The sequence below is a fragment of the Mastomys coucha genome, unplaced genomic scaffold, assembly GCF_008632895.1.
Source record: "Mastomys coucha isolate ucsf_1 unplaced genomic scaffold, UCSF_Mcou_1 pScaffold2, whole genome shotgun sequence".
NCBI classification, from domain to species: domain Eukaryota; kingdom Metazoa; phylum Chordata; class Mammalia; order Rodentia; family Muridae; genus Mastomys; species Mastomys coucha.
The window spans coordinates 12366335-12381943 of NW_022196902.1; the positions used below are offsets into that span (position 1 = coordinate 12366335).

General features: G+C 45.2%; 1 protein-coding gene across 1 annotated transcript in view; it reads left to right on the forward strand.

Annotated features, from left to right (window-relative positions):
• Nucleotides 1-15609, forward strand: part of Map3k5 (mitogen-activated protein kinase kinase kinase 5) — a 199500-nt gene that overhangs the window by 158027 nt on the left and 25864 nt on the right. The window contains exons 18-21 of the mRNA XM_031380745.1: nucleotides 1181-1286; nucleotides 4994-5151; nucleotides 7457-7634; nucleotides 8346-8366. Coding sequence (XP_031236605.1) covers nucleotides 1181-1286; nucleotides 4994-5151; nucleotides 7457-7634; nucleotides 8346-8366 — 463 coding nt within the window. The remainder of the gene's footprint in view (nucleotides 1-1180; nucleotides 1287-4993; nucleotides 5152-7456; nucleotides 7635-8345; nucleotides 8367-15609) is intronic.

Consider the following 15609-nt stretch of genomic DNA (forward strand, 5'->3'; position numbering starts at 1 on the left):
CAGGTGGATTTCTGAGTTCAAGGCCAGCCTGGTCTACAGAGTGAATTCCAGGACAGCCAGGGCTATACTGAGAAACCCTGTCTAGAAAAAACACAACAACAAAAACAAACAAACAAAAGATTTATTTTATTTATATGAGTACAATGTAGCTGTCTTCAGACATACCAGAAGAGGGTATCAGATCCCATTACAGATGGTTGTGAGCCACCATATGGTAGCTGGGAATTGAACTCAGGACCTCTGGGAGCAGTCAGTGCTCTTAACCACTGAGCCACCTCTCCAGACCAAGCCTGGCTTTCTTAAAGTATGTTCCTTTTGTAAACAAACAAAATGAGTTTACCTTTTGGTGAGTACAAAGCCAAAAAGTGCAACCAGGAGATAAGAAGAGAAGGGCATTTCACTATTTAGAGCAGCAAGCAGAGGGGTGCAGGCCTGAACAAAGAGAAGACTTTTCTTGTGGAGCCTGTCCGTGCATACCCATATTCATACTGGAAGGTGCACATGCCTGAGCATGTGTGATTTAAGGTGCCCATCCTGTGATCACTTTAGGGGCAGAGATCACATGGTCAAAGGGATAAAGGGTGAATATAGTACCTCCAGAACTGAAAATTTCAAATGGTAATGAGCAAAGATTAAGCTAGAAGGACAGGAGCAATTGTGTGACTAGTTTCTCTTAAATATCTTTTCAAGAGTGTTAGCCAAAACAAAGACCAGGCTTTGAAGGTCTTTTAAACAGGCAGCAGTGTTCTGTGTGTATTATTGGTGTTTTTTTCTAATGTACCTGCTATGGCTTACAACCCTAAAACCAACTTAAATGTCCTAAGTAATCCATAGAAAGTAAGAAACAGCACAGAGAAGAGTGCCTGGGAAGTTAAGGAAGTTATTTATATAGATACTGTCCACAGGTAATCCAGGCTAACTGTAAACTGTGGCGAGCTTTCCCTTGGGGCCATGTTTGACCTGTGACCTGAAGAGAAGATTATAAACAACTGATGACATATAAGTAAAAATTACATCAAGAACTCTGTATTGAAAGGAATTTTCTCCTGAGATAAACGGTTCTTGAAGAACACAGTATGAATGCTATTGTTTGTTCTAAGGGCACTTTTATTAGGCTCAAGCCAACCACAAACAGCATTAGTGAAAAGATAACGATTTGATTGGAATATTCTTTCCCTAGGGTGACAATGTATTGATTAATACCTACAGTGGTGTGCTCAAGATCTCTGACTTCGGGACATCCAAGAGGCTTGCTGGCATAAACCCATGTACCGAAACCTTTACAGGTACAATTTTCGCTAATGATACAGATCTCAGATAATTAAGAATGTAATTGCTGAGCCTTAGCATCAGGTGAGAGATAAACTAAGTCAGGTTTCTCACGAACACTGATGCTGGGATTGCCTGATGCTCACTGGAAAACTGTGTACAGGGTCTGACTTGCCCTTCTGTCTTCTTGAGGTTCTGAGTGGCTCAGCCTGTGTGAAAGCCACTGAAGGCTACTTTCTACTCTATGTGCTTGCTTTTTGTTTCCTGACCTTTTTTTTTTTTTTTTTTTTCCTTGTCTGGCTTACAGCCACTCTGACCCTCACGAGACTGCTTTTTACAAACATACCCTGGCCCAGCCTCTCTGATTCTTACTCATACTTAAACCACTTCCTATCTGGGCTCCAGTTTCCCTCCTTCTTAGTCTGTTTTCTCCCAGGAATCAATTCCCCTACTCCACAATATAAATAGCCCTAAGATTTCAATTCAGAAAAGAGGAAGTGACTCATCCACTCGGAAGAGGTGGAGATGAAAAATTAGGCAATGCAGTGACTGAACTGCCTCTGATGCAAAGTCCTGGGAGGGTGGAGACAGCAGTTTCCAAAAAGGTAAACACAGCCAAGAGGAAAATAGAGCCCAACAGATGGATGACTGCCCATTAGATACCGAGCCTGCAAAATGTCTGTCTCTGTTCCATGTTCTTGCGCTAACTCTCCAGGAGTGTTGGGTTCTGTTATTACTAGAGGAGGAGGGCAGGGCCAGAGATTTGGAGATTGACTAAAAAAAGAAAGAAAAAAATTAAGGAGTCAGTGACTAATCTTTGATTCAATGTAAAGCAAAATGGCTAGATGTCCCCACTTCTGGATCCCCTGTGATAGACAGAAGTGCCTCCATTTTGCAAATGGGGACATTAGTGGTAAGAGGTGGGATATATCTCCGGTGGCTGTGGCAGTTTGTCTGTGATGGAGCCCAGGGTTTCCTCTCTGCCTTTTCTCTTGACATTGGCCTGCAGACCTCCGTCCATCTTTCCTTCCAGCTTACATCTGTGCTGCATTGGCCCACAGACCTTCGTCCATCTTCCTTTCTAGCTTACATCTGTGCTGGTGGCCTCAGAGGCAGGAGGGAGGCGGGAGAGATCCTTGTGTCTCTCAGATCCTCTAATCTGTGCTTCCTCCTACACTCTACACAGTGTATTTCAGACACAGGATTACCCATATTTACAATGTATTTTAAAATAACTTCAAACCTACTAGCAACTTCCATGTTTGCGTTTCTTTTCTCATTTCCCCTCAGCTTGGCAAGCAGTGATTTAGATGTTGCCCAGACTCAGGAACTTGGGAGATAGTAATTCCGACTTCTGCAATGTTTTGGGCCAGGATGTTTACTTAATGTCTTCTTTTCATGTTGAAAATTTGTCTTTCATCCACAAGGCATTGCAGGGAAGGAGCCCCGCGGGCCACACATGAAGGTGATATGTACAGTGTATGACTAAGGAGCTCACATCGCTCTTTCATGCTGATCTGAGAGCCATGGCTTGCAGGCAGGCCTTGGTCCTTTCAACACAGTGGGCTTTGTAGTCCTGATTGTGTAGGGGTCAAGATGCCTCAGCACCTCTGTTGAATATAGTGGAGAGACCTGGCTGGATTTCAACTCGGGGTGATTTGGGTGAGGGGCGAGGCAGAGGTAGTCACCGTTTAGTGCTCTGGCTGCATACTTTTCTTGGGTGCATAGTGCATCATACACACTGAAATTTGTACATAAGCCCTAATCATGAGGTATCATTATCCTGGTTTATGGTGAGAACATTAAGGTTCAAAGAGTTTAAATAACTTGCCCAAGGTCACAAAACTGTTTAGTAATAGATCTGAGGTTTGAACTAGACTTAACATGCTAAGTGGGATTAATTACCTTCTTCTCAGCCCTCTCCCACCCACGCTCTTCTCTATCTCCACTGAGGGCCACTCGAGACTTTGGCTGTCACTGGCGCCCTTTCTCACGCTGCCGTCCAACCATCGAGGAAGCACGTCAGTCCAGAAGTGGGACAGGCTGTGACCCTTCCAGTGCCAGAGCTCTTTTGTCACAGCTGCCTCGCATAACCTCTCTTTTTCTACTCCTGCCCTTCCTGTCCATCCTCAACATTGCAGCCAAAATGTCTACCAGAGCCCTCCGTGGCTTCCGAGCAGAGTAAACAAAGCCAAAGCCTGACAAGGTGTGGCTTGCCTTGTCTGACAAGGTGTGGCCTGCATTGGAGCCAGGTGTCTTTCAGACCCTGTCTCTCTCTCCCTTACCCAGCACCAGGAGCACAGACTTTCCTCAAGGCCAGGACTAAACCCAAGGACTCCCTCCATTTCCCCTCTACACCATCCCACACCCTTTCTACCACCTAGCTCTGTATACCACCTCCTCTCTCCTGCTCAGTTTATTTGTGTCCACTTTTATGGTTTACCTCTAATCGGGGTGCATGACCTGTCTTTAATCCATTAAACAGTTATTCTTAAACTTCTCAAATGGTAACCCTTTAACACACTTTTGCATGTTGTGGTGACCCCTCCAACCATAAAATTATTTTTATTGCCACTTCATAACTGTAATTTTGCTACTGTTATGAGTCATAATGTAAACACCTGATATGCAGAATCTGATATGTGACCCCTGAGAAAGGACCGTTTGACTCCGAGAGGGGTCAGGACCCATGGATTGAGAACTGCTACATTAAAGTCTTTTGCTAAGATCCACAGTAGGAATTGCATGTATTTCATAGACAGAATCACATGCACCAGAAGTTTTTGAATTATTTTTCATCACAGCTCTCAGAATCCCGGTGCTAGTTCTTTTTGTGTGTGTTGGGGCTCACATGCATGCTCAGGAAGCCCTGCTGAGCCAGAGCTTGGGCTTGTAGGGCTTTCCCCCTTGGGACCTGAAGAGTTGTACAACTAATGGGTGCCATGTGATTATCTGAATGCATGCGTGTATTGTTTAATGTGGCACATCTGTCCCCTGAGACATCTAAGCATTTCTTGGAAAGCATCAGAGTCCCCTTCCTAGTTTCTTGGGTTTGCTTGTTGTTGGGGCACTATTGACTATGGCTGCCTCCTGTCTTTGCAATGGGTAGACCGCTTTCTCCTGACTAACTGCTGTTGCGTGTCCCTCACTTCCTTACATTCTGCAGCTTCTCATAACCACTGTGCTGCTCCCATCTTTGATGACACTGGGACTCGTCTTTGTCCAGACTTATTTCTCATAGTGATCTCTAAAATGGCGCTATATGAGTCAAATATCAGGCTCAGGAACTGGGGACTGTATGTCTTGAAGGAGATCAGTGAATGAACTAGATTTTCTCTGGAAAAGTACACATAAAGGGAGTTGTCATATACTGGAAGAACTGGATGCAGAAATAGATACTGTATTTCCTATTGTTCTGAACAACAGCAAAAACAGACCAACTATGGTCAAGTCTCAAAGACATCCTTTAGAGGAGCATTTCAGCCTTAAACTACCCATAACCAGATGCTGCTAATGAACTGTTCTGTTTCAGTGATAAAATCCATTATGAACACTTTGCTTCTACTTTTATTAACTGCAAAGAAAGCTGGATCTCAGAGAAACATGAGACATCAGGACCTGAATGATATTTTCTTAATTGTTGTATTTATATAGAATATTTGAAGTGGTCATTAGGTGCCATTCTTTGCCTTCTAAAGTGGAAATATGTTTGCATTATTCCCAGGTACCCTTCAGTACATGGCGCCAGAAATAATCGATAAAGGACCACGAGGCTACGGGAAGGCTGCTGACATTTGGTCATTGGGCTGCACAATCATCGAAATGGCTACTGGAAAACCGCCATTTTATGAACTAGGAGAGCCACAAGCAGCCATGTTCAAGGTCACACGTCATATTAAACACAAAGGGACAGAAGATTCACATAGCTAATGGGTGCTTTGTGCATAGATAAATATCAGAGTTTGTTAGGAGAGATGCTGAGTCACCGGCAAGGAAAACCTCCCCCCCCCCCCCCCCCCCCCCCCCCCCCCCCAGCCCTGCAGTTCCTATCTGTGCCTCAGCCTTAGTTTTCTTCCTTCTAAACTGAGATTCCATGTGAGCTTCCTACAGCCCAGTGTAAATAACAGAGGACTCTAAACTCTGGGAAATGGTGTGAATGTTTTCCACGTAAGAAAATTATAAGATCATTTTGAGGGGCTGGGGATCTGTCACAGCGGCAAAGCACTTTTCTAGAATCCCTGGTTCAATCCATAGCACCTCAACACACACATACATTCACATGCACATGCATACAAACACAAAAAATTCACAAAACATTTACATCTACTTAAAAATTAAATTATTTTCACCCATACTGCAAATGTCTAAAGAATCCATTCTTATAAAGGGTATAATTACCATCCGAAGTAAAGCAACTTTATTTTCTTAGGTCTGCTCTTTCAGTCTGTTATCAGTCTGCCATAAGTAATTCTGGCAAGTGAGAACACACCCCTACCCCACCCCAGTGCAGAGGGCAGTGATGTAGAAATAGACAGACCTGAGATTTGGACAGCAGAGGTGTGGACAAGGCAGTGACCCTACAGTGCTCCCAGCCAGGCTGCCCGGCTCCCAGGAAGTGCTCTCATGGCTACTCTGGAGCGCAGGGACTGCTGAGCCTAACTGTCATCCTCAGCCTGTTGCTCAGCCCTCACTCCTCTGCAGACTTCTTGCCAGCAGCCCTGTGATACTTACATACTGTCCACGTTTGTACCAAGTGTGATCTACTACTTCACACTTGTTGAGAAGCTGAGAAGCTGACGTGAAAATGAAGAGTGCACATAGGAGGCCCTGAGTTCTGTCCTTAGCTCTAAGCTCCACCACCAGCACTTTTGGAAAAACAAACAAAAACTGAAAAGCCACAATGCTGACCAAGCCTGCAGGAACAATGAGATGCAGGGTTCTCCCCCCCACCCCCCCCACCCCACCCCCCGTCTGTCTGTCTCTCAGCTTCTCTCTCTCCATTCTCTACAGCTTCCCTGTAAAATGCTGTTTCATTATCCGTGATGCAGTAATTGTCAGCTAGCAGGTTAGCACACCCCCTGCCCTGGAAGGCAGCCTCTGCTGTTCCCGGGAAGTGACACTGGCTCTGGCTAGATCTCATAGCCTCTAACACTGATTGACCAAGTTCTGATTCAGGCTCCAATGGGGTTGGGATATTTGGGACATTGGGCAAACTATTGAACCTCCTTATCAGTAGGTACAGAATAAGGAGAAAAGCAGTTTCTCTCACAGGAATTTTTTAAGGAATATGAGAGATCATCTATGCAAAACACCTAGAATTATTTTTAACATAACAGGTATATAGTTATTATAAATATATTATTATTTATTAGGATACACTTGTATATAAAAATACATGAAAATATCATTGAGTTGTACAGTACATGTGAGAGAGAGCGTGAGTATGTGTTTGCACACTCACTCTCATGCATGTGAAAACCAGAGGACTTGTCTCTTCCACCTTCAGTCCCAGGGACCAAACATCAGGTTCTCGGGCTCACTTGTCAAGTGCTTTTATGCTTCAATTTTAAAGTGCTTTTAGATATTTCTTAATATTGGTGCTTTGAGATGGGCAAGTACTTACAAATTATGCAGTAGGGGAAAGAGTACAGGTTTTAAGCAAAACAAATCAAGATGCTTCTGTCTGAAGCCTTATTTTCCTCGTGAGTATAAGAGGGACAATAGTTAATTCACTAAGTTCCTGAGAGAATTCTGTGACGTTAAATGGAGAAACTCCAGCCCAGTGCCTATAGCTATTCTGAGCAGCTCAGTGATCTCAACAATCTGTGTGTGTGTGTGTGTGTGCACGCGCGCACGCACGCGCGCACAAAGTATGCTAAAATGTTCTCAGATTTTGGAGGAATGTCTTATTACTCTGTACTGCGTATGTCTTCAGCTAATTACCCTTCCTGCATCATTGCTAAAGCTACGAAAGCAGGCTGTAAGTTTCCTGCAATCTGCAGAAAGCACATCTCAGATCACCTGGAGAAAGGCCCCAGATAGACTGGGTATACAGCTTGTGTCAAGGGACTTGATGCATGCATGAAGCCTTGGGAAACACTGAGAGGAGAGAAAGAAAAAGCGGCAAGGTGAGGGGGCGAGGGGAGAGAATGTTAGGAGCCTCAGCATGCCTCTGATTTTGCTTTAGGTGGGGATGTTTAAAGTTCACCCAGAGATCCCAGAGTCCATGTCTGCGGAGGCCAAGGCATTCATACTGAAGTGTTTTGAGCCAGACCCTGACAAGAGAGCCTGCGCCAATGACTTGCTTATTGATGAGTTTTTAAAAGTTTCCAGCAAAAAGAAGAAGACACAACCCAAACTTTCAGGTATGTTGTTATACAAAGAGGGTGTGGGTTGGTTTCTGAATCTTAAGCTTTTAAACAGAAAACTGTTTCCATAAGTAAGCATCCGTTGACTTCATCACTGGAAACTGGTGCAAACAGCATATTGCTTTCAGGCACTTGCTTCTGTATCAGGCAGTAATGTTACTGTCTGCTTGACAAATGCTGGGGCCTCCTCCATCATGATCTTCCAGCATATAGGTTATACTTACTGTAACAGCCCTCAAGGACTTCCTAGCATTGAGAAAGAAAGGTTACAGGGTGAAAGAGCTAAACTCTACATTGCCACTAATGGACCACTGGCTGTAACAAACCTATTAAATTTCCAAACATCTAGATAATGAAGCCTCTTAATTGGAGGCTGTAGAAAATGCCTGCTGCCTCTCAAAGACTGTATTTCTGAACAGTTGCCAAACATGGAAGAAAGGAGGAAGGAACACAGGTGGTCTGGTGCTAGCAACAATTAAAATGGAAGTGTACATTATAGGCGAATTTTGCCAGTGATCCCATAACTTATGTCAGAAAGAAAGATGGGGTAAAAGATCCGATTGTCCTTGGCATTTGGTGTTTATCTTGGATGAAGATCGGCAGATGAGCAGCAGGCAACAATGTTGACCCCTAGCAAGCGCTCAGGGTTTGTGTACTGCCCAGTTTAACAAAGCTGATACACACTGTTTGCTTCTTCTTTCCCCACAGCTCTCTCGACTGGATCGAATGGTGAGTTAGGTTTTACCTTTGACCTGAGAACTAGCAAAGGGCAATACTCTTCATGGCCACCCCCTCCTCACCCACAGCACAGCTTACCTGGGAGATGTCTGGGCGCTGGGGATTTACGCAGCTGTGAGCCTGGCTCAGTTCCCTCCTGTACAGACATGCCTCTGCCTGTAAGGGACACCCAAACTATTGTTCCCAGCGTGCAGGGTGGTGACTGTTTTTTTTAAGTCATCAGTTGGATAAAGTCTAGGAGCCAGTTGGCTACTTAGGGCTTTTTGTGGGTTGGGGGTCACTATTGTATACCTTCTTTGGGAATCCTAAGACAGTACATTGTACTCTAGTGGGCAGAGAGTTGTGGTTTTGTCTCATTGGGTTAGCTTTTGCAAATCATAAGCAAGAAGTCGAGTTTGCTCTCAAGTCAACTAAAACATGTCAAAGAGTAATAAGGAGAGGTGCGTGGCTGTGCATGAGTACTTGGTGGGAGTGTGAGCGCTTTAATGTCCATGGTAGCAGGAGGTTAGCACCAGCAGTCAGCCTAGAGTAGAGGTCCCTTCACCAGGCTCCCCATTCACCAGGCTCCCCGTTCACCAGGCTCCCCGTTCACCAGGCTCCCCATTCACCAGGCTCCCTGGTCACCAGGCTTTCTCTGGTCACTGGCACTACAGTTTTCCTTCTATGATTCTGAGTTGTGGAGAGACAGGATCACGGTGCTGCCTCCTTTCTCCACGGGCATCCTGGGATGTGGAAGGCAGCTCCCTTCCTCAGGGTAGACCCCGCAGCGCTTCCTAGCTTCTGAGCACTCTACTTTGCACAGAAGTCTGTTTTGATTCCTCCGCCTTCTTTTTTTTTTTCATACGGGACATGCAAACGCTTATTTTAGCTGTCACTCTGTGCTGGTTACTCCCCAGAGCTGGTCCTGAGACTATTCTAAGGTCCTGCAGGAGTATTGGAGCTGTGCTCAGCCTCTCCAGCTGGCATCGTTTGGTCCCTTCCACGGGCTTTCATTTGTGGGAATCCTTTCCCATCCACATACGTTGACTTCCGGTGAACGTAACTGCGCTTGCTTCTACTCCCAGTCTGCTCACTGAGCATGAGCTTTCAGGTTCTCTCTGCTGGTCTGCTGTGGCTCCTGTGGCTTCCTCCTCTGCGTTCAGGGTAGTTCTGCAGGAATGTAGACTCTGCTTTAGCTCTATAGTCTAACTCTAGGTAAGTTAGTATAAGATCTTGAGATGTTGAGAGAGTCAGTGGATAGGTGCTGGGGTCAGACCTGGGCTCCCCTGTGCACTGAGTGGCCTTAAAAATGACTTACTCTCCAGGGGAGGGGCCTAGACACCTGCTCTGGAGGAGATGGTGCGACAGACACAAGCACTTTGAAGGCTGTTGTGACTGTTCTTACTGCAGCGGGCCTGTGCTCAGCACCTGCTTAGTCAGGCTGTTCCCAGAGCCTGCAGGCCCTGCTCTTTCCCTCAGGGCCCTCAAGGCCCTCGGGTTTTCCTGTTAGAACGTCCTCAGCCCTCCTGAATTCTCTTGAGTTTTCCCCTCCCAGAGATTATTCCTTCCTAATCTACCCCCTTTCCTTAACAAGGTTGCCCTCTAAGAAAGGGGCATTCCCTACATCCCCAAGGAGCAAGTAAGATACATTAGCTAGCCAGGCAGTAGTGGTGGCGCACGCCTTTAATCCCAGCACTTGGGAGGCAGAGGCAGGTGAATTTCTGAGTTCAAGGCCAGCCTGGTCTACAGAGTGAGTTCCAGGACAGCCAGGACTACACAGAGAAACCCTGTCTCAAAAAACAAAACGATACATGTGCTCCTAAACCAGGAGCAAAAGTACCACCTCATTGTTTTCGATGGTTTCTGTGACCTTTCTGCCTCCAGTCCATTATGCCTATGACCATGACTGGGGTTTCTAGATGACAGAAAACCTTTCGTTATCCTCTTTCCTTGGGTATATTTTATAGGTCATATACCTATTTCTGGGTAGAGCACAGACACTCCCCTATCAGGAACATGGTGGCTTAGTACTACTGGTAGTTAGCATGTGTGCAGAGGACAAAGCTAGACAAGGTGTTCAGGATTGGATCCCAAGGGGCTTATCACCAAGTACTAAAGAGTTAGCAAAGAGGGGCAGAGAACAGGAAGAGTTTGATCTGGAATGGTCACCACTAGCACTGAGTCCACAATTTTGTAATAACTGAAATGTCCTGTCTTCACCATCCAGTACATCAGCCACCAGGCCCTATGTGGTTGTCTCACACTCAAAAATGGTGCCTATGGCTGAGGCACTGGGCTTTTACTTAAATGTTAATGTAAATACTCACCCGAGGCCTCCAGCTACCATGCTGGATATGAAGCCAGTCATCATTCTCATCTCTGGGTGGAAGATGGTTTGTTTATTTATTTAATGTCATTGGTTCAATGGTGCTATTCATTTAGCACAAGAGGAGTTAGTGGCAAATGTTCAGTGTATAGAAGGAACTGGGACTGAGGCCCTTCTATCTGTCATATATGTTGGATGACTGGGTGTTTGCTCGTCATTAAGATGCCTGGGCCTTCCCATGGCCTGCAAGTACAGCCTGGTCTCCTGTTCTCTTGAGGAAGCTCAGCCAGCTCGTAGAGCAGCTAAGGTGTGGGGACTGTTTACCCAGGCTTGAGTAAATAGAGACAGGCAGGCTGACTGGGTAGGAGTCTTTGTGTTAGAGGGGAGCTTTGCCCCTAGCTTGTCTGTGTGGGGAACCTAGAAGGTTACCCCTGAATATCTATTCTCTTTATTTTTAAGATTTATTTTATTTATTTTATGTGTATGAGTACACTGTAGCTGTACAGATGGCCATGAGCCATCATGTGTGTGGCTGCTGGGAATTGAACTCAGAACCTCTGCGGGCCCCGCTCGCTCCGGTGTAATTCACTGTAGCTGTCTTCAGACGCACCAGAAGAGGGCATCAGATCTCATTATGGATGGTTGTGAGCCACCATGTGGTTGCTGGGATCTGAACTCAGGACCTTCGGAAGAGCAGTCAGTGCTCTTACCCGCTGAGCCATCTTGCCAGCCCCTGAATATCTATTCTAATCTGAGATTTGCTGCATCCAACAAATTCCCACCTTCTGCAAGGGAGAGCATAGCTAATTTCTTTGAGTTAGCATCCCTTCCTCCTCTAGATGGGGATTCTTGGAAATCTGGGTCCCATCCACAGATGGGGCCACCTGCCCCTTTCCCCAGCCAAGCCCTGGCCTTCTGATAAAGCTTCCTTTAGAGGATTTGGGACTCACACATTTTTCCATTAACCTCTAAAACTTAGCAGTGTAGCTCCTCATTCTCTAGAGACACACCTCTGAGGTGACCTAGCCCAGTCAGCCTCCTCAGGTTTCTGCAGCCAGCTCCTTGTAGCTGCAGGCTTCCTGAGTCTTGGCAAGGCATTGGCAGTAAGGCTGCCAGTGACTACACATCCTTCCCAGCTCCCGATGCACAGTTGAGAGCCCAGCATCCCCTGTCTGAGTCGTGATCCAGGTATCTGTGTTGTTCACAGCCTGCAGAGCTCCAGAACACAGAAAGCAACCTCAACACTCTAGATTAGATCCTACATGAGCCTGGACACCCAATACCCCTTTCTTCTTCCTAGCCCTAATGACAGACAGCATCCATCGAAAGCCGGTAGCCCAGATAGGTCCTTTCTGCCCAGCCTCCCCCTCTGGTATAAGTCATACATGCTTGCCTCTGGTGGCTTCTGTCAGTCATATCTGCTTGCCTCTGGTGGCTTCTGTCATGAACTGATGCTCTTCAGACATCCCCTCACCTAGCACTGCGCTTTTTCCCTCTCTGCCATCACAGAGCAAACCATGCTGCAAGTTCAATATTTCCAGGTCTTCTCTGCTTTCTATTCCTGGCAGTCTAGTATTGGCCCTTCCACTTGACCTCTGAACCCTCTGTGACTAAACTTGCCAGTGAGGCCCATGGAGGTAAATCCAAGCAGAACTCTCTCAGTTCTCCCCAGTTCTCAGAGATTTCTTGCCTGAAAGCTGGCCTCGTCCTGTTGCAGCCATGTGTGGGCCTCTCCTGCGCTCTCGTCCTGTGGCTGAACCTCATCATCATTCTCCATTGCTGGTGCTTCTTTCTCCTCTTCCTATAAACTATTGGTATTCTGAAAGGGTGCATTGCCTTTCCCTAAATTATGGCACCCCTTGTTTTAAATTACATTGAAATCACTGCTAACTGAGGGCACATCTCTGACCCAAACTTCTTCTGTACTTCACTCAAATCTAGTTGCCTTGCTCACTTTGCAGGTTGAATAATCAAATAATGCTCCTTGTCTGTTTGTTTATTTTTTGTTTTTCAAGACAGGGTTTCTCTGTATAGCTCTGGCTGTCGTGGAACTCACTCTGTAGACCAGGCTGGCCTCGAACTCAGAAATCTACCTGCCTCTGCCTCCCAAGTGCTGGGATTAAAGGCGTTCCCAAGTGCTGGGATTAAAGGCGTTCCCAAGTGCTGGGATTAAAGGTGTGCGCCACCACCACCCAGCACCCCTTGTCTGCTAAAGAGACTTCCCCCTCCAGTTTGTATTCTTTCTCATCATGATATGGAAATAGTATATATACCCATTAATTTTTAGAGAACAGAAACCTTGGAGATATTTTGATTTTTCATGAAGCTGGGCTTAACAAGAGAAGCAATTTAGAACCATGTCCATGGGTTGATTTCTCAGTTTGAGGATGAGCCAGGACTACACATAGTATCCACAGAAGTAGTTTATAAGATGATTGACAGGCCCCGTGTTCTGCCTTTAAACATGTAGACTTTTACCCCAGTAGGCCTCCTTTTAGGTAATCAGTATCCATAGTTACCTTAAAACTCACAAGACAAAGGCTTTCTTATTGCTGGCTACTCAGACCACCTAACCAGACAAGAGAGGTAAAAAGCAGGATGACTTAAGAGCCTTGCCCCCTCTCTGTAGACAGGCATACATGCACATCACATGAATACATTTACAGAAGCACAAGATAGGAATGTCTTAGCTTAGGTAGTGCAAACACTATTGATCTATTCATTCCCAAGATACCAGTTCTGCTTTTGAAATTCAAATGATCATGGTAGCGATCCCTTCTTTATTGGGGAAGGTAGAGTCTTACTGATTTATAAATTAATACCTGCCCCGCCTTGCTGAGATTGGTCTTGTTCTGCCTCAGTATCCCAAGTGCTGAGATTACAGCCTGTGCCTAGCTCAAGTGCTTACCAAAGCCCTTTTGCTACTTGTTTTAGTTAGGATTTCCATTGCTGTGAAGAGACACCATGTGCAAGGAAACTCTTATATAGAAAAACATTTAATTGGGACTGGCTTACAGGTTCAAAGGTTCAATCCATTATCATCAAGGTGGGAAGCATGGCAGTATACATATATGTGTATATGTATACACATATATACAGAAGCAGGCGGATTTCTGAATCCAAGGCCAGCCTGGTCTACAAAGTGAGTTCCAGGACTATACAGAGAAACCCTGTCTTGAAAAAACAAAAACAAAAACCAAAAACAAAACATATATACATATATAAATGAATAATATATATTTATATTTAATATTTAACATAAACATAGTGCCTGGGAAACAACCCTGTAGTTTGCCTTTGGGCCCTATACACATGCAGAAACACATGTATACACATTTGTGAACATACGTATACCTGCATGCACATCCAAAATACTTGCTTAGTGTAGAAAAATTGGAAAATGTTTTCCCCTTAAGTTATATCTTCTAGAAAGGACTACTGTTAATATCACGGCATAGTTTTTTATATTTTCTTTAGCTACATGTGTAGCACACACCATTTTCTCTCTCTCTGTCTGTCTGTCTCTCTCTCTCTCTCTCTCTCTCTCTCTCTCTCTCTCTCACACACACACACACACACACACACACACACACAAGTCTACAACCTAAAAGTACCTGGAGAAGCCAAAAGAAAAATAAAAGTCCTGTTGTTGGTTTTACTTGTCAACCTCCCAGAATCTCTCCCAGAAGAATGTCTTAGTGAGGAATTGGTAGATCAGGTTGGCCATTTAGCAGGTCTGCAGGAGGTTGTCTTGATTGGTATGAAGACCCAACCATGTACGCATCACCATGCCCCCTGGCTTGGGTCCTTGCTTGGTCCATGAAGTGATGGATTTTAACTTAGAATGGTGGACTAAGGTAAACCCTTTCTCACCTAGGTGGTTTATGCCAGGATTTTTTTTACAGCAGAAGAGAAGTTAGGATGGTCGCCCTGCTTTCGGGTATTTGTAAACCAGAGAGAACAGTGGGTGATCAGTGGGCGTTTTTGTCTGTGGTCGGTGACCAGCAGCTCTGGCAATGATGGATGGCTTGCAGTCCTGGGGAAAGGGGGAAGAGCAGCCAGTGCTGACTGAGTATCCACTGTCTTTGAGACTCAGGCAAGTTCAGCTCAACCCAGCTTAACAGAAATTAAATAAAAAGAGGTTTCCAAGCAACCATGCATGCCTTTTTTTATAACTTTACACTTGCCTTATTTTTAGCAAGAGATGTTTGTAATGTTGAGACATTAAAGATGTTTCTAGCAAAATTTACTGTCTTTAAAACAGTTTGGAACGAAACGTTGGGAGTCGATTACACGTCCTAGTCTCTGGCAGTGCAAAGCAGATGCATGTGTTTGCAGTGGGACTCTTGCTGGCAACCAGGGAGGGCGGGCCTTAAAGGGCTCTTGGTCTCCAAAACTTTTTTAGCAAAGAATGCTTTCTCATGCACCTCCTCCTGCCATGACATGTGGCAGTCAGCATATTTGTGTTAGGTGAAGCAGGGTTCGAACCACAGCATCCCATTCCTTCCTGCTTCCAAGGTGGCCACAGGTACTAAGGTGAGCCTTCATACCTACAGTGAGGATTTTACATTTTACATTTTACATTACTTTAACATTTTAAATTGTGCATCTTAGTCTGTTTCTAGCTGTGGGAAATGCGACCTGTAAATGTCAATGTAAGTCATCAGTTAAAATGAGAACCCAGGACCTGCTGAGCCTGCAGCCTGGGAGATGTTCTTTCAGGGTCCAAGAGACCCTTGCTCACCTACCTATGTTATTTTGAGTGAAGCAGGGTCAGTGATCACATGATCAGCTTCTTATACAGCATGATTTATCCAGTCATGGGCATGACAAAGGATACTAGATGTGCCAGTTAAGTATAAAGTTCTTAAAAGTGTTTGCTTCTCTCTCTCTCTCTCTCTCTCTCTCTCTCTCTCTCTCTCTCTCTTT